Raw genomic sequence first — 26,576 nt, forward strand, 5'->3', positions numbered from 1 at the left:
GGCTTTATTCCAAAAGTGACAATACTACAGTTTGTTGGAGTAAGTTTGAGCCCATTATTTCTGTACCAGAAGTTTAATTAATTTTGGAGTGTAACGGTGTCCATGGATGACTTGGTAACCCTCAGTTTAAAACCATCTGCAAACCTGTTTAATCAAAGGTCTTGGCTTTGTTGTTTTTAGGTGTGAGAAGTAGGTACCAAATAAGAGAGATCTCAGTGTAGAGCCTTGAAGGACACAGCTTGTCACCTTCATCCTCTCTGATGAAGCACCCATGACTTGTATCGCGTGTGTTCTCTCTCTCAACCAATTTGCTATCTATCTTACCATGAAGGGGTCAGTATTCAGGCAGTTTACCTTTTGTATGATACCAGCATGGAGAAAGTACAGTTGTGTACACTACCATAAATGTAGACGTTCGAGTGTATTCACTGTTGCAGTCATCACACTTGGGTTAGCTGCCTGCAGGGAGCCCTCAGCCAGCCCGAATACCAGAGACTTAATATTTCTGCGTCGGATGCTGTCACTCCAGATCTGACGTCAGGTCGTCAGGGGTATAAAAACAGGCAACAGATACCATTACATCAATTTTTCTTGCCCCAAATGTCAGGAGCCCCTCAAATAGTGAGCTAAGTTATGGTGGGGAACACACCATCAGTAAAAAGTAAATACCAATACCCCTGAAGGGGGTGAGTAACAGCCACAGAGGGGGGGAGAGAAACCAGGGGGCTAGAGGGAGGGAAACCAGGACTGCAACAGTGAATACACTCGAAGATCTACATTTATGGTAGGTGTACACAACTGTACTATGTTCTTCATGTTTCACTGTTGCAGTCATCACACTTGGGAAGATTCCCAAAGCTGAAGAAGGGTGGAGGCAGTCAAGAAGAGTTAGGGCTGGCTAGTATGCCTTGCAGGATTGGAGATGCAAAACCTGCCCTGGATTTGGAAAAGATAGGCAGGTGGCAATGCTTGGTGATGGTGTGTACAGAACTCCAGGTAGCAGCTTCCAGGATGTCCCTGGTAGGGACTCCCCAGAGAAAGGCTGTAGATGTAGACGTTGCCCTAGTAGAATGTGTTCTGATCCCCTGAGGGGTTGGTTTCCCATGGTGCTTGTAGCAGAAATGGATGCAGTGTGCTATCCATTTGGAAATGGTTTGTTTTGCAATGGCCTTGCCTTCTGCCCCTGTGGCAAAGCTGACTAGTAAATGGTTAGATTTTCTGAAGGACTTAGTCCTATCAAGGTAGAATCTGAGCTGTCTGTGCACGTCCAAGGAATGCAGGATCCTTTCCCCTTTATTTTGAGGATTAGGGAAGAAGGTAGGCAAAAGGATGGATTGGTTGAGAGCTACAGTGGACACCACTTTAGGCATAAAGGAAGGGTTAGTTCGGAGAGAAACCCTGTAAGCATGGAAAATAATGAAGGGTTCCACAGCCATAAGTGCTTGTAGCTCAGACTCTCTTCTAGCTGAAGTGATGGCCAGAAGCAAGGCTGTTTTCCAAGAGAGGAATTTTAACTCTGCTTTTGTTGCAAGTTCAAAGGGGGGGATGCATGAGCTTTTCCAGTATAAAGTTAAGGTCCCAAGCAGGGGTGGGTGCTCTCCTTGGCGGCCTTAAGTTGTTTGCCCCTCTCAGGAACTGTTTGATAAGAGGGTGTGAGAAGAGAGGTGGCTCAGTGTTGTAATGAGCTGAAATGGCAGAGGCATGTATCTTATTGGAGGAAAAGGACAGGCCTTTGTGGAGTAGATCTGCTAAGTAATCCAGGATTAGAGGCAGGGAGGGCAGAGTTGTGTCCTCTCCTTTAGATTGAATCCAGGAGCAGTACATTTTCCACTTATCAGCATAGGATTTTCTTGTACTGGGTCTTCTGGCTTCAAGAATTATGTCCAGCACCTATTTGCTTAGGGTTATTGGAGGAGAATTCAAGGAATAAGCCAGGCTGCAAGATTTAGGGTTTGCAGTTGTGTATGCAAAATCTGCACTCCTGCTGAGAGAGCAAGGTTGGATTCTGGTGTAGGCGTCAGGGTGGCACTGGTGTCAGGCTTGTGCAGGAGTGAGTACCAGTGCTGGCATGGCCAGTCTGGGGCAATCAGAATTGTCCTTGGCCTGTCCTGTCTTACCTTGAGTAATACTCTTGAGAGAAGGGGTAGAGGGGGAAAGGCATAAATTGAGAGATTTACCCACTGAAAAGACAGGGCATCCACTTTCCAGGCCCTGCTGTGAGGGTTCCTGGTGCAGAATTTGCTGAGCTGGTGGTTGCAGGGGGAGTCAAAGAGATCCACCTGTGGTGTCCCCCATTTCTGATTCAGAAGGTTGAAGGTGCTGGGCTCTAATTGCCACTCGTGTGGGTCTATGAGATTTCTGCTTCAGTCATCTGCCAGTGAATTTTGTTTGCCTGGCAGGAAATGAGCTTGCAGGTGGACTTGCATGGTCAAGGCTGTATTCCACAGCATCATGGCTAGCCTGCAGAGGGGGTAAGAGTGGGTTCCCCCCTGCTTGTTGATGTACCACATAACTGTGGTGTTACCTGTTTGTATTAGCAGGTGTCCTGGTGAGAGTAGGGATCTGAAAGCTGTAATAGCATGCTGCACGGCTAGCATCTCTTTTTGGTTGATGTGCTGATGAATTTGACTTAGGCTCCAGTGGCCCTGAATGCACTTGCCGTCCATGTGTGCTACCCAGGCATAGTCTGATGCATCTGTAGTTAGGGTTTGGGTGGCATGGGGTTGAGTAAAGGGCAGTCCCTTGCAGCTACCCACCAAAGAAACTCTGTCCTTAGGGTAAGATAGGAATGACAGTTTCCAGGTCCTGAGAATGTTGGCACCAAAGAATTTTTAAGTACCATTGAAGTTTCCTCATATGCAGTCTGGCATATGGAATAAATAGGATGCATGAGGCCATGAACCCTAGGGCCTGCAGGATTTTCCTTGCGGACAGCTGGATTCTGGTGGCCATTTGAGTAAAGTAGTCTGTCAGGTAGGCTTGTTTTTCTGAAGTGAGGAATGCCATCTGGGATGTTGTGTCCAAGCTTGCTCCCAGGAATACAATCTTTTGACTGGGGACGTTTTGATTTCTTTTCGTTGATGGTGTATCCCAGTGATGTTAGGAAGTTTTTTTTACAAATGTCAGGTGCTGCAACAGCATTTCTTGACTGTCCGCCTGAATCAGACAGTCGTCCAAGTACGGGTAAATTTGAATACTTCTCTGCCTGCAGTAAGCAATGGCTGGAGCCAGTCATTTTGTGAATACTCTGGGAGCAGTGGATAAGCCAAAGGGAAGTGCAGAGAACTGATGATGCATAGATCTGGCCCTGAAACATAGATATTTCCTGCATGACTCCCTTATAGGGATGTGCAGATAAGCTTCTTTTAAGTCTAGGGTGACTTACCAGGCATCCTTGGCTAGCATAGGCAGAAGCTGCTGCAGGGTGAGCATTTTGAATTTTGATAACACCAGGAAGGTGTTGAGAATAGAAAGATCTAGGATTGGGTGCCAAGGGCCCTCTTTTCTGGGTACCAGGAAAAGTCTGGGATAGAATCCTTGACCTATATATTCCACAGGAACAGGCTGAATTGCCCTGATAGAGAGCAGGGATAGAACTTGGTTTTGTGCCACTGCCCACTGGTTTGGAGGAAGGTCTGGGAACCCTTTTGGGGTTGGCAGAGAGTGGAAGTAAAATTTGTACCCCTGGGATACAATGTTGAGGACCCATCGGTCTTTGCTGATGGACATCCAGTTTTTGCAGGAAGGGCGAGTTTTCCTCCTAGGGGCACAAGCAGTTGGGCAAAGGTGGGGAGTGGAGTAGAGAAGTCATTGTGATTTTTTTTCAGTAAGGGGGTGGCTTAGCACTCCTTGCTTTGGATGTGGAGGCACTCCATTGCTTAGATCTCTGCATACCCTGAGACTGTAGTCTGGGGGGGTCTGTTTCCTTTGGGTCTAGATTGAGGTGGCCTTGAGGGGGCTGGAAAGGACCAATGCTTCGAGGGGCAATACCTACTGAATCTAGGAGGCTGTACTTGTAAGAATTCTTTGACTGTCTGCATAGATTTAGCTTTTTCTTCCATCTTTTTAAGAACCTCTTCTGCTTTGATTTGACATGGTCTGGCAAGGTCTGCTACTTAAGTCAAGCATGCCTTCTCAGTATAGAACCAGTGACTGCTGCCCTGCAAGATGCTTCTAGGGGGGTCAAAGCCACGCTGCAATGTATGCTCACTGACTTGGCTTGCAGAATGCATAAGCTCTTGCAAGTCTTTATTTTCTGCACAGTCTGGAAAGGTTGCTATTTTTTGTTTAATAAGTTCCACAATATGTTGCTGGTACTTCAGCATGTGAAACTGACAATTCAAAGCCCTAATGGCGAGAGTTGCAGAGGTATATATTTTCTTACCCAATCTGTCCAAAGCTCTGGCATCTCTGTCTGAAGGGGTGGGATTCTTAGCTGTAGTTGCTTTGATACCTTTAGGCCCCTGAGAGATGATCTCTGGGTCAGCAGTAGGTAGTCTGTAGTGCCTGTCTGGTTTCCTAGGAGCAGGGGGTAAATTGTCAGGAGTAAGACTGGATTCCATAAAGACAACATCCACAACTTCCAGGACTGGTGGTATTGCTAAAGGCCTATGTTGTGGCAAATCTAGAAATTCTCTGAGTCTCTTTTTGGACTGAGGATAATCTTGGCATTCCCAATGGGAATGGTCTCTTAAGGTATGCAAGGTTTCACCAAAGAAAAGTCATCTGGAGGAGAGACAGAGGGAATGAATTCCTCTGCATCTGAATCCTCATAAGCAGATAAGGTCATGTTTTCACAATCAGACACCTCAGAGTCATTGGACTCTTGGTCAACTGAAGCTGCTGGGGACAGGTCTCTTTTTCTTTTAGCAGAGGAAGGCTGACTTCCCCTAAGCAGCATAATGAGGTCTTCTGCCATTTTAAGCATTTGATGTTGTGGCAAGGGAACAAGTGCATGCGCTTTGGTTGTCGGTTTTCTAGGCGTAGCGTGTACTCTTGGCCTTAGAAACTCGGTAGTTTTAGACAGAACTGAAGAAGTGAAAGAAGTTGTCGGTTTGTGTCGAACATCGGTAGTGCATTGAACTTCCTCAGAAGCCGGTGTTTGCTCAGTGGCTCCGGACCCATTCAAGGTAGAGACATCCGCCGGTTCCATAGACGAAGAAGAGTCTCTCGGCATACCGGACTCCTAACGGGTCTCGGTAGCGGCCTGCGAATCCACTGAAGCGGGCATTAGGGGCTGCAAAAGAGCCTCATTGAGTACTGGCAAACTGGTGACTAGTTTAATGGAAGCGTAGTCGGCCGCTTTGGACCTGTGTGGTCTGTCTCTGTCTTTATCCTTACGTTTTTTGGAATCTCGGTAGTGGGATGGCTTACCGAAGCCATTTCAGAATAAGGAGAACGAGAACGAAAGTATTTAGCGACAAAAAATGCCCAACAACGAATAGTTCAGATGTTGAACAAGGCACAAACCAAAAGCGAGGGACGTCGTGGTCTGGGCCTAAACAGATGACGCAGTAAGAATGAAAATCTCGGTGTGGTATTTGCTTTCCACAGGCAAGACAATTGTTAATTTTTTTTCTGACATCAGTTAGAACAAGAAAAAAGGATCCCCAACGGGGTACTTACCTTTAGAAGACTTCAGGATGATTCAATTCTTTAATGAAAACTCAGGCAGTGGCCGACTGGCACTTGTGTGAACTGCTTCTGCTTTGGGCTCCTCGGCAAGAAAGACTGATGTAATGGCCTTGGCTTACTGTTTTTTAAATCCCGACGACCTGACGTCAGATCTGGAGCGATAGCATCTGAAGCAGAAATACTAAGTCTCTGGTATTTGGGCCGACTGAGGGCTACCTGCAGGCAGATATCCCAAGTGTGATGACTGCAACAGTGAAACATGAAGAACATCAGTATCAAAGGCCTTTGGGCTAGGTCAAGGTACGTTATGTACATCACGTGCCCACTGTCAAACACCTCAGTAACTTTATGAAGAAGTTTACCAATTTAACTAAGCAGGAGCTGCCCTTCACAAAGCCAGACTGTTGGGGTCAAGTTTAATGAAATTTTTAATATTGTAGTTAAAGAAATTTGTAATATGTTCCATGGCTTTACATACGAGACTTGTAAGGCTGATGGATCTCTATTTTTCTGGGTCAGCTATAGTGCCACCTTTATGGAGGGGCATCACTATTATTGTGTGCCATTTGCTAGGAACAAATTCGGTGGATAAGATCCAGTTAAATAATTTAAGGAGAGGTTCAACCAGGCATGTTTAATGTTGATGATTAAGCAGCCTGGTATATTATCTGGTCCCACGGAGGAAATATTTTTAGTTTTAGTGAGTATGTTAAGAAAGTGGTTCTTTGCGATGAGGGCTGGTATAAAGGAATCAGGTATTTCAGGGCTTAGTATACAAGTCTCAGCAGTAAAACTGGCAATGATTTTATTTGCCAAGATAATTGCAATATCTGTTGGGTAAGTAGCCTTTGACACCATTCCCCACTTGGGCATAACAGATAAACTCTCTCAACTAGGTATCAATCCATATGTTACCAGATGGGTAGCAAACTGGCTCACTGACAGTACCCATGTAGTCAAAACAAGGGGAGCCACCTCAAGCAGTAGACCTGTAACAAGCGGCATACCCTAGGGTTTGGTCTTGTGGCCTCTGTTATTTGGGATATACTTTTCTAAGGTGCAGGCCAAAACCAGTGGGCTATGGCTGACCAAGTTTGCAGGTGACTGCAAGCTGGGTGCTGTCATCAATTCCCCTAGTGATGTTGACATCCTTCAAGAGAGTCTCACTCAGACAAATGACTGGTGCCAGAAACATGGCCTCAAACTGAATACCAAAATATGCATCATCATCCCCTTTGGGGAGAGTGACGTCCCCACAAATTATCACATTAATAACAACGTCCTAAGCACTCAGTCGTGAGGGATTTGGGCACCCAGGTTGATAGCAACCTGACTTTTGACCACCATGTTGCTTCCATTGTACGGAAAGCCTTCTACATAGCCCACCTCATAAATAAGAGTATCTCATCCAGGGAGACGGAGGTCATAACATCCCTGTATTCTTCCCTTATAAGGCCCATTATCGAGTACAGCATCCCTTTTGGCATGTACTTCACAAAGCACATGCAGCAGCTGGAGAGACCACAGAGGTTCCTCACCAGGAGAATCCAGGGCCTCAAACATCTACCATACACAGATAGGCTAAAAGCCCTATCCCTCTACTCAGTTTCTTACAGACTCCTCAGAGGTGACCTCTGTCTGAAATACAAGGTGTGGCATACAAGGCGTTCACAGACCCCACCTTGATGGGACTGCTGCATATCCGCAAATCAAGTCCCACTCGAGTAACCCGCATGCGTGGCCTCAACCTGGCCTATGACATCAACAAGACTTGTTGGCGGGACAGATTTGTGTCCCAGAGACTCACCCATCTATGGAATAGACTCCCTCTCCACATCAAGCAGAGAACCCATTTACCCCCTTTTTAAGCGGAACCTGGATAACTGGATGGGAAACAGAAAATATACCCCTGGGATTCCACCCACATCCCTGCTGGACAGGGGCATCGGGTGCTGATTTGTCTAAACATGGACTAAACTCTTGCCTAGGCTTATAAGGCCTCAGGACAATAGCCTAGTAACCTCCTATGATCCTATGACTTCAGAGCAGTGCAGATTATTACTTCTTAGGTTCATAACATAGTTAGAAAGCCATGGTGGTACAGCGGTTGCGTTGTTGCCTCACAGCAAGAGGTTCTCCCGTTAGATTCTCAGCTAGTGTGCGGGGAATGCCTTCTGTGTGGAGTCTGCATGTCCTTCCCGTGGTCGAGTGGCCTCCGAAAGACATGCGTGAATGGGTGTGCCTTCGTTGAAGGTTGGGTGTCAGGCTAGCAACTTGGCACCATAAAAAAAAAAAAAATCGACTGCCAGTCATTAGTGGACCGGAGTTCCGCTGTGGCGACCCCTAACCGGGAAAAGCCAAAAAGACAAACAAACAACAAGGTTCATAACATAGTTAAAGCACGATTTGAAATTAACTTTGGCTTCTGCAACCAGTTTGAGCTCATACAATTCCTTTGGGGTCCTTTGTGCACATTTAAGTATTTTAGTAAAGCTTTTAATCTTATTCTTAATCTGGGGGATTTTGATCAGGTAAAAAATAAGTACTTCTTTTCCTGTTGATGTAGAGTGATGGAGGACCACTAGGTGGTGTTTCTTTGTTTTAGCTTTCCATTATACTTAGTTCATGTGGAGACACCTTGCGCTATGGAATTTCCTGTCTAAAGCCTGATGCTTGCTTCGATGTTTGGTGTCATGCTATCACAAACGAATTTTGATATTTCATCATAGAGTAGATTATATTTGTTGTTTTACAGCCTTTACATTTAGTGGAGTTAAACATGAGACTTTGAGGATTTGAAGAGGAAGGTCATCAGATTACGGTTTGCCTTAACCGTGGAAGTTGCAACTACTGCGGTTATTTCTGTTATGTAGTAACTGACCGACAAGCACAGGGTAGCGAGGTTTTCTTGGATGACTGCTGCCTCTACAGGAGTGAAAGAACCCTGGCGGAAGGTGGTTCTTACAATGACTAGAGAAAGAAATGGAGAAGAAGGTGGATACTAGGATGAGAGAGTTGATGCATGTCCTGATTATGTAAATTCTCTTCAGTTGTACTAATTTTTGAGGGCCTTGTCTGAAATTAGACAAGAAACAGTAAATAAATGCTGAACAAAGTTGTTTCCAGCAATGAGCATGACTCTACAGTCTTCCACTCCCACATTAAGAAAGGCAGAACTGAAAGACTCCTGTTGGATCATTGGCTGTACAAAGAGACTGATGAAACTGACAGCAGATGGCAGCACTTTTGGAAATCTTATTAATTTACAGACTAGTGATCTTTTAGTTCTTCAAACTATGAAAGGTCAACTGTCTTGCCTTTTCAAAAAACAATGTAACAAGCAAAGAGCATGGGACATAAACTACCAATAAGCACAGCACTGTCTCAGGTGTTTGCATTTCCACCTCACTCCTCACTTTAAACCATTTTACTTTTTTTCCAGTCAGCAGCAACACCTAAGCATCTCTCTACACATACGGAACAGATAAGACATGCAAGATAAAAATGACACTTTTAAAGAATATTTCAGAGAGCAGTCGACTAAAACTGCTGTTTTAATTAAGAGTAGTGACATGGAGAAGATGAGAAGTGTCTGACAAGACACGGAGGCTCAACACTTAGATAAACTGAATGACTGATGCATGACAACACAACTAGTAATTCTCAAGTGTCGAACATTTTCATGCTGTCAGATTACCTGGTGGTGTTTTTTGCAAAGTACCCTAAAATTAAATGACTAATGCGGTTTACCAAATGTAATATCGATGGAGGAACACATTTAAATCAGCTACTTTGCTAAAACTCTGCACTGACACATCAATACTTACATGGCGTGGTGTGCTTTAACTTGAGTCCGACAATTACGTCCCCAGTAACAGTCAGGACGAGCTGTCACTGCAACTGTAAAGACAAAATAATTTTTTTAAACAAATATTTTAATTTCTATAATAAGCAAAAGAACATTTACATCATACTAATTTCAAATGAAAATCTACAAAATTCAGTGACTGGGCCATATACAGTTTGCAGCACTGTTCTCCCAGATGATACTTTTCTTTTTTCACCAATCATGTTCTGGTTCAATCCTTGAGAAACATGTACTGATAAAATTTACAGCTTAATGACTATCCACAAACAAAGCAGCATCTGGGATGCAGGTAATCTCCCACTATATTGTTCTAAGTGGTTCAATTATGCTATCTTTCAAACAATGAAGAAATATAGTGTCAGAAGACAAAAACATGTTTTGTTTTCCCCACTTCATTTACTTTCTAAATAAGGAATGAAATTACTACATAACCACTCTCTACAGGGTATGGTAAAGGTGGGTATTATGCAATGAAACAGTAGAGCTAAAACATGGTAAAAAGGTAAATGCAGAAGTGTGGTCAATGAAATCACAGAAATCCACTCTTATTTTAATTCACAAATGCTTGACAGTCAAGAAAAGGGCGCTAGGGAAACTGGAAGCCACTGACAAAGATGAAAATATAATGAAAGTCAAATGTGTAACTGGAAAAGAAAAACAACATCACAAGTTCTGTACAAAGATGCCATCGGAAATGTCGCCACCCCCAAGAAATGAATTGACATCAATTACCTCCCACCTTTGATAACCCTCCTCCTCATCCTCTCTTTCATAGAAAGGCTACAATTATATTCTGTTAAAAGTTTACACCATAATGTTGTGGCTCCCCTTAATAAGTCTCTCTCCTCCTAATTTTTTTTCTTTCCCCTGTTCTTCTGTATCCACCTTGCTACCCATTGCAAATATTATACAAAGGAGGCATTCTCTCTACTAACAATCATTAATGTTATTGTTTAAATCTGAAAATATTTACACCTCATTTTTTTTTTCTTTCTGTAACTTTGTTCCTAATCTCACTTATTTTTAACTAATGCATTCACTACTCTGCAAGCATTATTTTGATAACTTCTTAGAATTTTCTGGTCTATGTCTGACAACTGTCCATCTGGATCAGCAGTCTACCCTAGTTAACAAATAAATAAAACAAAATAATGTAAGCTAATAAATAAATAAATAAATGTTGTGTAACTGTTGGGGATAAAGGATTACTGAGACGTTCAACCCAAATGTGGATACACTAAGGATTCAAATAGGACAACAAGAAAGAACAAAACTTCCATTCCACCTTTACTAAACAATAAACAAGGCAGAACCCATGATCAGCAGACATCACAGATGGGAAGAAATGTAATTCACAACTTGCTGATCAGAAGAACCTACAACTTAAAAAACTAGGGTGAATAAATCAACACCTCAACTGTTTACAATTTTGCTTCATATTTCTGGTTCTTAAGTGTTTACTAGGCTAATGACCACAAGGGCCTTGTTAAGCCTAGCCATGCATTCCAAAACTCTGACAACTTCTGGTACCCTTGATAAGTGTAAGCAGGGGCTTAAGAGATGAAACATTTACAAGCAGGGGCTTGGAAAATAAACCATTCACAGGTTGCCTGTGTACATTAGAGACATATGCCAAACCAGGGATGAATTTTTTGTTCCCCGTCCAAGTTGCACTTGAATTGGGTTAGGGAGAAACTCTGCTTCACATGGATGGGGAGGCTGTTACAGAGACGGGGTAGTCTCTGGGACACATACCTATCTCTTCCAGCAGGTCCTATTTATATAATAGGTAAGGTTTAAGTCTTTAGAATGGCTAATTCTGGTGCTATTTGTTTTGCGGATATGCAGGAGGTCCATAAGAGTGGGGTCTGACAATGCCTTGCATGTCAGGCATAGAGCTTCGCTCAACAGCCTGTAGGAGACAGAATACAGGGATAGGGCCTTGAGCGGTGGTGGTCTGCATAGGACATGTTAGCTATCCCCTGTATTCTTTCAGTGAGGAACCTCTGTGGACATTCCAATTGCTGAGTATGCCTGGTTAGGTACATAACAAAGGGGGCACTGTACTCAATGACACGCCTGATGAATGCCAAATACAGTGAAATAATGACTTTGTTGGACCTAGATGCCATAACTTTGTTTATAAGTTACACAACATAGAATGATATCCTCGCTACTGTAGACATGTGATGGTCAAAGGCTAAATTACTATCTGTGTGTGTCCCTAAGTCCCTGACTGCTGGGTCAACTCTACGGGGTATGTTGTCAATATGACAGTTCCCAGGGGTGGATGACTTCCCAAAGGATATTGTTATGCATTTTTTGCCATTTAGTTTTAGTCCATGGCTCTGAAACCAGTTGTTTGTCAGTGTCAGCCCTTCCTGGAGAACATTTGCGTTGGTGTGGAATTCAGTGACGGCTCCTAATTTACAAGTATTAGTAAATGCATTCAGCCAGAGACCACTGACAATGGCCTTGACTTCAGAGAAGTAAATGCTAAAAAGGAGCAGTCCAGGGCCAGATCTCTGAGGGACTCCACTTGTGACTGGCCTCTTTGTAGAGGTGGACTCCAAGTTCGAACTCCCTGTGTCCTGTCTGTGAGCCAGTTGGCTATCTACTGGCTGAAGTAAGGGTTTGTACCTAACTTCTTGAGTTTGTCAACAATGCCCAAGGGGGTATTTTATCAAATGTTTTGGCCAGGTCAAGGTAGGCAGTGTGAACCAATTTTTCCTCATCCATTGCTTTGGTGACCTTCTCAAAGACGTTGACCAGGTTGAGCAGGCATGACCTGCCCATGATGAAACCAGGCTGGGTTGGGTCCAGTGTCTGGAGGTTTCCTAAATCATTATGGATCATTTCCATAATGCTTCTTTCCATGATTTTGGATAGAAGACTAATGAGACTTGTGGGTCTGTAGTTTCCAGGATCTGTAGATTGCCCACCTTTGTGCAGAGGGATGACTGTTGTGATTCTCCATTCATGAGGCACACAGCCTGTTTGGAAAAAAAGAAGTTATGTACTCACCATAACGTTCAATCTGAGTAGATAACTTCATTTGTCAGCAACCTGTGGGTTACTGATCCAATACGGATCCGAGCCGGCAGCATACCAAGCTAAAGATCTGAGCTCCAAGATCCACCCCCTTACCCATACTACCCTGCAACCTCCTTCCAATCCTCAGATCGCGTTTGCCACCTGCACAAACAACAAAACAAACTAACAACCTGAGAAAACCTGACTCAGAGACAAAGAGAACTCGAGCATCCAAACCTCGAGTTCAGCAAATAACTATTCAGGTTAGGGGGAAGGAGGGAGAGAAGGTTGCTGACAAATGAAGTTACCTACTCGGATGGAATATTATGGTGAGTACATACCTTCTTTATCTGAAGTAGTTAACTTCATTTGATCAGCAACCTGTGGGACAGAGTCCCCACCTACCCGAAATCTTGGGAGGTCCTCAAGGAAGAATATTCCGGAGCACTGCAGAGCCAAAAGCAGCCCTTCCTCTAGACATTAAATCTAGCTTATAATGAGAAATAAAGGTGTGAGAAGACGCCCAGGTAGCCGCTGAACAAATGTCGTCCAGGGAAACTCTAGACCAGAATGCAGCAGATGTTGCCATAGAATGCGTAGAATGAGCATGAACTCCCATTGGTTCTGGCAAGCCAGATTCTCTAAATGCTAAGAGGATACAACTCGAAATCCATCTGGCAAGAGTCACTTTAGAAATCGGTTTACCTAGAAAAGATTTTGCAAAGGAGACGAAAAGTTGGTCAGATTTACGAAAGACAGCCATCCTGTGTAAATAAAAATGTAACTGTCTGTGAACATCCAATAAATGAAGTCTATACTCCCCTTTGTTCTGGTAATTGGGGAAAAAAAAACGGCAAATTAATGGACTGATTAATGATCGTCTCGGAAGCAACTTTGGGAAGAAAAGAGGGATTAGTCTTGAGAGATACCCTGTCCTTGTGAAAAATAAGGTATGGAGGTTTGATAGAAAGAGCCTGAAGCTCTGACACTTTCCTGGCTGAGGTAATGGCTACTAAAAAGGCAGTCTTCCATGACAAGAACTTCAGATCAACAGAAGCTGCAGGTTCAAACGGAGGCATGACTAATGCCTGAAGAACCAAGGTCAGGTCCCACGGTGGGGATGAATTTCTAATAGGAGGTCTCAAAAGAAAGGTACCTTTTAGAAAGGCCTTACAAATTCTGGTAGCAGTGAGAAAACCAAAGTTGTCCCCAATATGGAAATGGGAAATAGCAGCCAGCTGAACCTTTACAGTAGATGAACTGGCCCCCTGCTGAAAAATATGAGACAAGAATTCTAGAACGGCTGGAGTAGGAGCGGTAAAAGGATCCAAGTTCTTATGTGAAGCCCAAATGGAAAAATGTTTCCATTTACTATTGTAAATCTTCCTGGTAGAGGGTTTATGTGCCGCCACCAGAATGGACTTGACTAGGGAAGAGATGCCGGGAGTCCTAGCAACTAAGGGAACTTGATCAGCCAAGCTGAGAGCTTCAGCTCATCCACGTTCGGAGGGGCCATTCCCAAGGGGTGAGAGATCAGATCCGGAATGGGATCCAAGATCCAGAGAGGAGCTATGAGATGAGATCGTAGGCAGGGGAACCAGACTTGACGATGCTATGATGGGGCTATGAGGATAAGCTTGCTCCCCAACCAACGAGCTTTCTGCAAAAATTTTGTCATCAGCAAAAGTGGTGGATATGCATAAAGAAGACTGGGCGGCCAAGCATGGATTAGAGCGTCTCTGGGGGCTTCCCCTAAAGGAGGAATTAGAACGAAAAACTCGCTGCACTTCACGTTGGAAGGCGATGCGAAGAGATCGCAGCAAGGCTGACCCCACTTGAGGAAGATCTGCTCCACTACGGAAGAATTCAGAGACCACTCGTAAGGGGAGAGAATAGTTCTGCTCAATTTATCCACCAGAATGTTTGACCAACCCGGAATGTGCATCACAGGAAGCGATTGGTGGAGGTCGCCCATTCCCAAACTCTCATGGCTTCTCGGCAAAGAGGGCAAGAACTGGCTCCCCCTGTTTGTTGATATACCAGACCACTGACATATTGTCTGACTGGATCGCAATAGTCCCCAGAGGAAGGAAGGCATGAAGGGCCTGCAACGCTAAAAGGACCGTCCTCATCTCCAGTACATTTATATGCAGAACGGAATCGGCAAGTTTAGTGGATGGTGTAGAATGGACCACTGGACTTGCAAAGTCCACTGTAAAACCCTCATGTGCAGACGAGAAGGGATCAAAATTGATCGCTGCCGCCATGGACCCCAAAGCTCTCAGGACTAACTCTGCTGGGGGAGCAGGAGACTGAAAAAGAGTTAGTACATGTAGAGTCATGCTGTGAAGTCTGTCTGGCGTTGGGAAAGCCTTGACCTGAAAGGACTCTATCCTGGCCCCTATAAAGTCTATAACCTGAACAGGGTGGAAGAACGACTTCTTGACATTTATAGTGATCCCCAACTGGGATGATAAACAGAGGAAGAAATCCCTGGCTAGAGAGAGTAGATGCCTGGTGGAGGCGGTGAGGAGCCAGTCGTCTAGGTATGGGAAGACCTGTATTCCCTGGTGGAACCTCAGGTGGACCGCTACAACTGCCATGACCTTGGTGAACACCCTGGGGGCTGTGGTGAGACCGAAGGGTCGGATCCTGAACTGGTAATGACTGGCCCCTAGCCGAAAGCGGAAAAACCTCCTGGACCGTCTGTCCATGAGAATATGGTAGTACGCATCCTTGAGGTCTATGGAGCACATCCAGTCCTCCTCCTGCAAGAGGGGCAGGATGGATTGGAGCGTGACCATCTGGAATTTCTCCTTGGCAATGAAAAGGTTCATTGTTGACAGGTCGAGAATCGGCCTTTAAGTCCCCCGTCTTTTTTGGCACCAGAAAGAACCTGGAGTAGATGCCTGATCCGGACTGGTCTGGGGGCACATGCTGGATGGCTCTTTTTTCTGACAGCTTTTCTATTACCAAAGCCGTGGCCTCCCTTTGAGTGGGTGGAACAACTGGGAGGCACCTTGAGTAAGTGGGCTTGTTTATGAAGGGGATTGAATAGCCTCTGGATATTATCTGAAGCACCCAGCGATCTGTCGTGATGAACTCCCATTGAGCCAGGTGCCTCAAAAAACGCCCCCCGACTGCCTCCAGAGAGGAGCAGTCGGGCAACCCCTCAGGGCTGCTGCGCGGGTTGGTCGAAAAAGGGTTCCCGTGACCTGAAGTTCTTCGGACCCCCTCTGCCTCTGGGCCAGCGTCCACCTTGTCCCCCTCTGTCTCTGGGGGAGAAGGAGTCCTGAGCGTTCCGGGCCTGCTGAAATTTTCGGAACCACATCTTCTTCTGCCTTCGCTGGTTCCTGGAGAAGGACCTTTGAGGGGTATAGAAGCGGATTCCGATGGCTGACAGCGTTTTCCCGTCTTTCTCACTCTGGACCAGCGTCTCGCGGACGGTCTTCTCGAACAGCATAGACCCGTCAACGGGTGCATTCGCGAAGGATGCCTTGAAAGGTACAGAGAAATCTCAAAGCCGAAACCAGGCATGACGCCTTAAGGCAATACTGGACCCGCTAGCTCTAGCGGCTCCTTCCGTGGCATGGGAGAGTAGCCGCATAGACGTATTAGACACTGATTTGAGAGTGGCCATACGAGCCGAGAAAGTCCGTTTATCCTCGGCCGACATGGACTCTGGAGGAGACTCAGCGTACTCTTTAACCAGGTCCCGCTGCAGTCTGATTACATGGGCCAAGTAATTCAGCACCCTAACAGAGAAGGTAGCTGAAGCAAACATCCACTTTCCAATATGGTCCATTGCCCGATACTCCTTGTCAGGGGGATGGACTGAAAAACTGTCCTGAGGTAGTTCTTTTTTGGTGGCCGCCGCCACCACCATGGCATCGACAGGGGAACCCTTTCTCTATGAAGCTTTTTCTGCAGGGGGGCTCAGAATCTTGTCAAGCCTCCTGGGGATCTGCTCTACAGTGTCCGGTTCCTTCCACACCCTGGTGGTAAATCAGGCCGACCAGAGGGTCGGCCGGGGGGACACCCAAGAGGTAGATGGTCCTGTGTCGAATGCCTCCAGGAATACAGACTCATCCGAGGAAGGTTTTTTGGCAGACCGACCCCCCCCGTGGAGCATTTCCATAATGTCTCCGAAGGAGATGTCATTGGGGGTGACTTGGGAGAACCTTCTCCTTCCTCCAAATCGGTATCCTCGGTGAGGGACTCAGGGGAGTCCAAGTGCCTCCTTTTGAACAGGTGTTTGTGAGGAATTTCCTCAGGGGGACTGTCTGAGGGGGGCTCACCAACGGATTTGTGTTCCTCCAGGGAAACTGGCTGGGGCTTTAACAACACAGGCTGTCCCTGGGACTGGATGATGGAGGACAAACTGAGCTGCGAGGGAGCAGGGGTGGATCCTGAGGACAGAGCGACGGTTTCGATCCTCTAGAGAGAACCCTCTCCACAACATTGAATGCCGAAGGGGAACCAGCCTCTCTAAGACAGGTGGCTGGCACCCTTGGATCCAATGAAGGGATCGGTGTCGGTGCCGAAGCACTCTGATCCGAGTGGACGGTGTGCTCCGACCGCAATGGAGCCGAAGACCCACTCGCCCCCTCGGATCCGATGCCTGGCTCTCAGCCTCGAGTGCTCGGATCCGATAGGCTCGAGGGCATGGCTGGCGTCAAGGTAGCAATAACCATCAGTGCCGACTCCCTGACTCCGAGGCTCCTCGGATCTGAAAACTCCGAAACCCGGTAGTGGATCGAGAAGGAACTATCAGGGCAAACAGTGGAGCTGAACTCCCCCCTTGAAGGGGGGGGGGGCAGCAACACTCCCATCTGCAGGTGAGTCTGTAAGAAGTGACGTATCATCCAGTCCATATCTGCCTCAGAGAGGCTTCTAGTAGATCTGGATGTGGCCACCGAAGCCAGTCAGGAGGGCTGACGCGAAGACCTAGAAGATGGTCAGGCCTCCTCCTCCGGCTCCGGAGAGAAGCATGGGGAATGGAGCCGTGGGGAGGAAGGCTTGGAAGTCCTCGATGGGGAAAAGAGAACCTTGGCGGGAGGGACCAAAGGATCCAATTCGGCCTGCCATTTGTGGCTTCTCTCTCTGTCCCTTTCTTTCTCTCTCTCCCTTCCCTCTGTCCCTTTCTTTCTCTCTCTCCCTTCTCTCTTTCCTATCTTTTTTTGCCTCTCGCTCTCACTGAGAAGAGGTGGGAGGGTGAGTCCCAGACAGGGGAGGAGGGCCAGATGGTTGGGCAACTGCAGCCACGGTTGTCGCTACAGAAGGAGAGGAGGAAGAAGCCAATTCCGCGAGTAGGAGGCCCACCAGAATCAGCTTATTCTTCCTATCTCTCAAGGCCCGGGGGTTAAAGGCTGCACAAATTTGGCAGCCTCAGGAAAGATGGGTCACCCCCAAGCAAAGAACGCACTGAGTGTGACCATCCGCTGGCAACAGCTTATGGCCACACTCAGTGCACTTAGAAAAAGTAAGATTTTGGTTATCAGTCATACCCACACTCACATGCACACCTGAAGGAAAACAGGGGCCTACTAGGTGATAGAGATACGAAGGATAAGAGGGAGATAGATAAATTAAGAAGAAAAATGAATATCTATCAGTATAGAAAATACTACACACAAACAACTAAATACCCAAAGTTTTTATATATAAAATGGAAAATACTAAACTCACCTGGAGCTCGAGGAATCCCACGCTTGGCAAAGCCGCGGCAAACGAGATCTGAGGATTGGAAGGAGGTTACAGGGTAGTATGGGTAAGGGGGTGAAGCTTGGAGCTCGGATCTTTATCTTGGTATGCTGCCGGCTCAGATCCGTATCGGATCCGTAACTCACAGGTTGCTGATCAAATGAAGTTAACTACTTCAGATAAGAAGTTATGTACTCACCATAACGTTCCATCTGAGTAGTTGCACTTCATTTTTCTTCAACCTGTGGGTATTCGGATCCATATCGGATCCAAGCCGGCAACTTTACAAGCATCTGCTCTGAGCTCCAAGCTCCTCCCCTTACTCATAATACACCACCATCTACTTCTTTCTCTCAGATCGAGTTTGCTGCCAACCAAACTAACCAGCAACTCAAACTAGAAAGAAACCATAACATGATCATAACATGAGAAGGTTCGGGGGAAGAAGGGTGGGACGGTTGAAGAAAAATGAATTATAACTACTCAGATGGAACATTATGGTGAGTACACAACTTCTTTATCTAAAGTAGTTTACTTCATTTTATCTTCAACCTGTGGGACAGAGTCTCTAGCTACTCACGCCCCTGGGAGGCCCTCATGGAAGGATATTCTGGTGCACCACAGAGCCAAAAGGTGCTCTCCCTCTAGAGATTAAATCCAACTTATAATGAGAAGTGAAGGTATGCGACTTAGACCAAGTCACCACCACACAAATATCATCCAATGACACCCCAGACCAGAAAGCAGCAGATGCCACCATAGATCTGGTAGAGTGAGCTTTAATCGGGCCAGGTGGAGACCATCCTTTGTCTTTGTAAATCTGCAGTTTATATTCACCTTTGTTTTGAAAATTTGGGAAGAAAGCAGGAAGATTAATTGTTTGGTTAATATTGGATTCAAATGCCACTTTTGGTAAGAAAGAAGGCTTTATGCAGAGAGAAATCCTATTCATATGGAAGATCAAACAAGGAGGCAAAGCAGACAAGGCCTGAAGCTCAGAAACCCTCCTAGCCGAAAGTAATAGCCACTAGGAAGGCTGTCTTCCATGATAGAAACTTTAAATCCACGGAAGCTGCAGGTTCAAAGGGGGGAGCAACCAAAGCCTGAAGAATCAAAGTAAGGTCCCAAGGAGGAACAGGATTCTTAACTGGAGGGCATAAAAGAAAAGTGCCTTTAATAAAAGCCTTACACAATCTGGAAGAGGCCAGGGCATTCATGTTCTCACCAACATGAAAATTTGAAATAGCTGCTAGTTGCACTTTCACAGTGGAAGAACTGGCCCCTTGTTGAAAAATGTTGGCTAAAAAATTCAGGACCACAGATACAGGGGCCATAAAAGGGTCCAGCTTTCTCTGAGATGCCTAAATAGAAAATCGTTTCCATTTACTGCGGTAAATCTTCCTGGTGGAAGACTTGTGAGCTGCCACCAGAACAGTTTTAACAGAAGACGAAAGACCGGGAGTCCTGGCAATTAAGGGAACTTGAGCAACCAAGCTGTCAGCTTGAGGCTGTCCAGGTTGGGCAGAGAGATGCCCAAGGGATGAGAAATGAGATCTGGGCAGGGATCTAGAATCCAAGGAGGAGCTAGAACATGAGACCAGAGGAAGGGTAACCAAACCTGACGAGGCCAGAACAGGGCAATGAGGATTCACCTTGCACCCCAGTCGACAAGCCTTCTGAAGAAACTTCAGAATGAGTGGTAATGGGGGATAAGCATACAGAAGCCCGGGAGGCCAAGCATGGAATAGTGAGTCTCTGGAGGAATCCCCTGGTGAGGGGATCAGAGCGAAGAACTCGCTGCACTTGGCGTTGGAAGGAGATGCAAAGATTTCACAGCAAGGCTGACCCCACGCAAGGAAGATCTGCTCAGCTACTGACTGCTTCAGAGACCACTTGTATGGCATCAGAATAGCCTGACTCAATTTGTCCGCTAAAATGTTGGAGCGTCCCGGGATGTGCATTGCAATCAGAAACCGACTGAAGATCGCCCACTCTCAAACTCTCAAGGCCTCACGACACAGAGGGTAAGACCTGGTTCCTCACTGTTTGTTGATGTACCAGACAACAGACATGTTTGTCTGACTGAACTGAAATAGTTCCCACAGGAAGAACAGTATGGAAGGCCTGCAACACTAAAAGCACTGCTCTCATCTCCAGTACACTGATGTAAAATCTGGTCTTGATCTGGGACTACGTGCCTTGGACTGTCCTTCCCAGATAAATGCCCCCCCTCACCTTAGCTGGGAGTAGTCCGTGGTCACTGTGGCTTGGGCTGTGGATGGAACAAAGGAGCATCCCGCTACAATCTCCAGTGACTGGACCCACCAGAGAAGTGACACCTTGCAGGCTTTGCTGAAATGAATTGGGTATTCCATGGGGAGATCCAGCCAAGACCACTGAATGGCAAGAGTCCACTGTAGAACACGCATGTGAAAACACGCATAAGGGAGGAGAGAAACTACGGCAGCCATAGGACCCAAGGCTCTGAGAACATCCGCTGCCGGTGGCAACCTGGGGCCAAGAATCAGTGAGACATGAACCCTTAGACTCTGGACCCTGTCTGGAGTTAGGAAGACTTTCAATTGAAGGGTGTCCAGCTGTGCCCCGATAAAAGTCTAAGTTTCTGTACAAGATTCAAGAGTGACTTGGGAATGTTGACCGTAATCCCTAAAAAGGCTGCAAGATGTAGGAAGAAATCCCTGGCTTGGCAAAGAAGACGCTTGGTGGAAGCAGAGAGGAGCCAATTGTCTAGGTAAGGGAATACACCTGAATCCCCTGAAACCTCAGGTGAGCCGTTACTACTGCCATTACCTTGGTGAACACCCTGGGGGCTGTGGTGAGACCGAAGGGTAGGGCTCAGAACTGGAAATGATTGGCTCCCAGCCGGAAGCAAAGGAATCTCCTGGAGGTTCGGTGTATCCTGATGTGGTAGTAAGCGTCCTGGAGAACTATCGAGCACATCCAGTTGCATTCTCGAAGAAAAGGTAGAATGGACTGCAGGGTGACCATCCCGAATTGCTGTTTGGCAACAGCCAGGTTTAAGGTTGACAGGTCCAAAGTGGGTCTGAGGTCACCCTTGGCACTAAAAAGAACCTGGAGTAAATGCCAAACCTGGACTGATCGGGGGGGGTGGCGGTTCGATGGCTCGTTTTTGAAGCAGCTTTAAAACTTCTACTGCTGCCATCTCCCTTTGAGCGGGTGGGACATCTAGGAGGTACTTTGGTCTGATTGGAGAGGCAACAAACGGGATGCTGTAACCTCTGGATATTATTTGTAGCACCCAATGATCTGCAGTTATAGACTCCCATGCCGCCGGGTGCAATGATAATCTTCCCATGACTGCCTCAGAGTAGGGCAGTTGGACAACCCCTCAGGGTTGCTGCACGGGCCTGTCCAAAATGGGCTCCCTAGACCCAAAGTTCCTCGGACCCTCTCTGCCTCTGGGCCAGCATTTGTCAGGTCCCCCTCTGCCTCTAGGGGATGAGTTGTCCAGAGAATCCTGGGAAAACTGAGATTTCCAGAACCATATCTTCTTTTGCCCTCTCCGATTCCAGGAAAAGGATCTTTGAGGGTTAGAGAAGTGGATTCTGATGGTGGACAAGGTCTTCCAGTCTTTCTCACTCTGGACTAGGGTGTCACGGACGGTCTTCCCAAAGAGAGAAGAACCATTGTAGGGGGCATTCGTAAAAGACGCCTTGAAGGGTCCGCAAACTGACAACAGTCGGAGCCAGGCGTGTCGCCTCATAGCAACGCCAGACCCAGCCGCTCTAGCTGTTCCTTCCGTAGCATGAGAAAGGAGGCACATGGACGTGTTCAACACTGACTTCAGAGTAGACATCTTCCGGGAGAACAGATGCTTAACCTCCTGTGACAAAGACTCTGGGGGCGACTCAGCTAACTCCGTGACTAGGTCCCGCTGCAGTCATATGATGTGTGCCAAGTAGTTCAGCGCTCAGATGGAAAAGGTCACTGAAGAATACACTTGCTTCCCAAATCGATCCATAGTCCTGGATTCCTTATCCGGAGGGTGGACCGAGGAACTTTCCTGAGCCAATTCCTTCTTGGTGGCTGCTGCAACCACCATAGCGTCCACAAGGGATCCTTTATACCAGGCCTGTATGTCAGAGGGTGGAGACATAATTTTATCCGGGAGCTTTGGTATCGGCTTTACGGTGTCTGGCTCCTTCCATGCCCCACCGGCGGGGACACCCAGGAAGTAGATGGGCCCATGCCAAAGCCTCCAGGAACACTGATTCGACCGAAGGTTTTGGGGCTGACCAACCTCCCCTCTGGTAGAGGATCTCCATGACGTCTCCAAAGGAGACATCCTCGGGAGGTGACCAAGGGTACATTCTCCTTCAATCAAATCAGTGTCCTCAGTAAGGGACTCAGGGGAGTCCAAGTGCCTCCTTTTGCACGTGTGCTAATGATGCCCCTCCTCAGTGAGACTCTCTGAAGAGGGCTCGCGAGCAGCGGGAAGTTCCTCCAGGGGAACCGCCTGGGGCAACTCTAGCACGGGCTGTCCCCGAGACAAGATGAAGGGATTCGCAACAGAGTCTGAGGGAGTCTGGGCGGAATCCAAGGGAATAGGCTGGGGTCTAGATCACTGGGAGAGAACCCTCTCCACCATGTTGAATGCTGAAGGACAGCGAACCTCCTTAGAGCCCGACAAGGAGGAAGCTCTCCCCAGGTCCATCGTGAGGATTGGAGCCGAGGCTAAGGTAACCGGAACTCCGAAGGAACGGCCTGGATCCGACAAGGTTGGAGCCGAAGACACATCCATCCCCACGGGTCAGACTCCCAGTCCTCGGCCCTGAGAGCTGCTTGGATCTGAGTTAGTCGTATTAGAGGAACTCAAGATAATCGCTGGAGTCGAGGTTGGTGGAACCATTGGTGTTCAATCCCCCGCTCCGAAGATCCTCGGATCCATGTACCCCAAAACTGAAGGCCGGTCGGGGAAGGATAAACTGGGTAGAAGAAAGGCATCGAGGTCTCCCCTCCAAAGGGAGAGGGGCCTGGCAAGACTCCTATCTGGATTTGGGTCTGAATGAGTCTCCTCATCATCCTGTCCTTGTCCATTTCTGAAAGACTCCAAGTCGAGTGAGAGGATGCGACCGACTCGGATATGGCTGGGAGGATCTGGAAGAAGGCCTCGGCTCTGTCAGCTCCGGGGAAAATCTGGGGGAGTGGAGCCGAGGAGAAACAGGTCTAGAAACTTTCGAAGGCGGGCCAGGGAAGGCCTCCAGATCAGGAGACCTCTTACAGGGCCTATCCCCTTTCTTTTCCATGTCTCTCCCTCTCTCTGAATCCTTTTGTCTGTCCTTTTTCTCTTTGTCTCTCCATTTAATAACATCCCCTTCAGCAGGTCTAATGGGAGGGTGAGTCCCAGCCTGAGGGGGGGGTTGAGCGGGAGCTGCAGAAGAAGAAGCCGAGGCTGTAACCGTTGAAGAGTCTAAGGTCGACGCTGGAAGCAGGCCTTTTGCCACGAGTTTAGCCTTTGTCTCTTAGGGCCCTCGGATTCAAACCTGCACAAATGTTGCATTGGATAGACAAGTGGGGAATGCCCAAGCAAACAACACACAGAGTGTGGCCATCCTCTGATGAAAGATTATGGCCACACTCTGTGCATTTTTTTAAAGTTGGTTTAGGCTGATCAGACATCACAGCAAAAACAAAACTAACACCCAATCACCAAAAAACCTAGCCTGACCACACACACGCTAAGGAAGGGAAGGAACTACACAAAAACTACCTCTCTTTTTTTTTTGAAAACCAACAAACTAGCGAGGGGGAGGAAAAGAGCAACTAACTCACTGAAAACTCACTAAAACAATCCCAAAAGCGCTTACAGTACCACTGAAAGCTCAGAGCTACAGAGATCACGATGCTGATGCATGAAACGTCAAACGTGATTTGAGGGAAGGTAGTAGATGGTGGTGTATTATGGGTAAGGGGGAGGAGCTCAGAGCAGATGCTTGTAAAGTTGCCGGCTCGGATCCGATATGGATCCGAATACCCACAGGTTGAAGATAAAATGGAGTAAACTACTTCAGATCTACAATTAAATAGTAATTCCAGAGGGCTAAATAGGTTATGTTTCATGATGTTTAGAAGGCATCCTGGGATTTTGCCTGGCCCACTGATGCAGTGTTTTTGGCCTTAGAGAGAACATTAAGGACCTGTTCCCTAGTGACAGCAGGGGAGTTACATTTGATGGTATTTCCAGAGGGAAGGTTGTGGGGGAGAGAGGGGTAAAGTTGGAGCTGAATATGTCAGCCAGTAGATTTGCTATATCTTCTGGCTCAGTATAGCTGGCTCCATTTACAATGAGAACTGCACACAACTGTGTACTGCCTTTGAGCGTGCGGACATACCTAACGAATGCTTTGTGGTTGTCCTTGGCATGGGGGCTTTGGTAGATGTTCTTTGTCATCTGAGTTGTTTGTTTAGTTTGATAAGAGTGCTTTTATCCTGCTGGGTGCTACACCTTCTAATTTAGGTCATGCTTTTCTTCCTTCTGTTATACAGCTACTGATTTTGTGATTCCATCAGGGTGGCTTGTTTTTTTGAGTTAGTTTTGTACCTCTTCCTCGTGGGTACAATCAGTTGCCTCTATGCAGCTATTAATATGCTTGTATAGGGTTTCTATGAACAGTTCTGCACATACAGCATTGTTCTCAGGGTTTATGGGGGCTTGAAATGTTGCCAGGTTATCACTTAATAGCAGAGAGTTAGCCTTACAGTAGTTCCTGAATATTCCAGGGTTAGCTGGGGGTCCACGTTTTATTTTTACTTTAAAGTATACCTTTTTTTGTGGTCTGACCTTACCAGGGAAGACATTACACTAACAGGTGTGCAGCACTCTCCCATATTAGTGAAGACCAGATCTAGTATGGTAGCACCTCTGGTTGGCATACTACCAATCTGGCCCAGGGAGTCTGTGTTTACAAAATCCAGGAATCTCTGTGCCTGTACATTTGGTGTCATATTGGATTCCCAGTTTATAGTGTGGTAATTAAAGTTACCCAAGAATATGGTATTGGGTTGGATGGTTCAGTGTTTCCAATAAGTTTAAATACATGGCATGGCTTTCAATTGAAGGGGACCTATAGCTTGCAAGGAAGTGGTACTGGATTTTGCATATGATGATTTTAACATGGAGAAGTTCAAGTGCATTGCCCTTGTTTGACCAGCCTTGAGGTATACTTATTTTTGATGTAAGTTGAGACACCTCCACCTTTAGTCCCAGTCTGTGTAGTAGCTGTTCTGTGTGGAAGGCATTATAACCTTGCACTGTTGGAGTGCTCTCTGCAGCTTTAAACCATGTCTCAGTGACTGCACAGACATCAGCATTCTCTAGCGTGAAAAGAGCATCTAGGGGGTAGAGTTTTTTAGTTAGACTCCTAGCACTGAGCAGTAATACCTTTAGATTTTCTTGGCTTAATTTTCTATGTCAGAAGTACTTTCAGTTTGGCATAGCCTAAAAAAAGGCACTAGCACTATGGAGGAAGACAATGTTTTAGCTAATATTCAAAAGCCTAGAGGGAAGAGGTGCAGACCATGCCTGGCAGCAGAGCAGTGCAGTCTGCTGACCATCTCCTTCCATGCTGACAAATACTGCACCCTTTTAGAATGACAACAGAAACTAAGCCAGTTATTAAAGTCAGTCATCCTTTGTTTGTATTGTAGCATCATCCTTGGAGAAGGTAAAATGCTGCTCATTGCTAAGCTGATACCAACCTGGGACACATATTCCAAGAGCTCCATGACGTCTCTCTTCATATGGTCCAGGGAGGTACATCTCAGGTCATTTACAGACACATGGACTATGATTGAGTCATACTGTTACTTGAGGTCTAATGACATGAGTGTGTGCTTAATATGGCAGATCCTAGCCCCTGATAAGCAAATGACTATGCCTTTCTCCTTACTCAGCCTGGTGAGAGGGACATCAGTGTGTCTCACAACAGTGTCTCCAATGACCAGAATGTTGGATTGTGAGGTGGCTTGCCTTATGGGCTTAGAAGTAGACGTTCCATGAGATGTGGCTGTGTGTGTTGATACTGGTGTTATTTTGAAAGAGTGCATTTGGGGCAACTGTGGGTATTTGTTAAGTGCACTTCGTCAAGGACGTCATTGGGGTTTAGGAGGGTTACATTTAAGTGCCTCATCATATGTGGGTCTATATTCTGCTTTGAATTGTGTGTGATGGATGCAGTGAGTATGTGTGCACTACAAACAACCTTATTGACATTAGGAGTACTTTTATGCGAGAGCTTTGCCTCCAGTGACATTGTGTAAATACATGTTTCACATACCATATCGGTTTGCTTGAGAA

At 46.5% G+C, this 26,576-nt stretch overlaps 1 protein-coding gene across 1 annotated transcript in view; it reads right to left on the reverse strand.

Moving 5' to 3' along the window:
* The window catches only part of CHFR (checkpoint with forkhead and ring finger domains), a gene marked incomplete at its 5' end in the record, with an annotated part of 992,863 nt that overhangs the window by 83,251 nt on the left and 883,036 nt on the right, over positions 1–26,576 (reverse strand). The window contains 1 exon segment of the mRNA XM_044068718.1: positions 9,462–9,534. Coding sequence (XP_043924653.1) covers positions 9,462–9,534 — 73 coding nt within the window.

This window comes from Protopterus annectens, chromosome 4.part0 (assembly GCF_019279795.1).
Source record: "Protopterus annectens isolate FY-2018-M chromosome 4.part0, PAN1.0, whole genome shotgun sequence".
Lineage (NCBI taxonomy): Eukaryota > Metazoa > Chordata > Ceratodontiformes > Protopteridae > Protopterus > Protopterus annectens.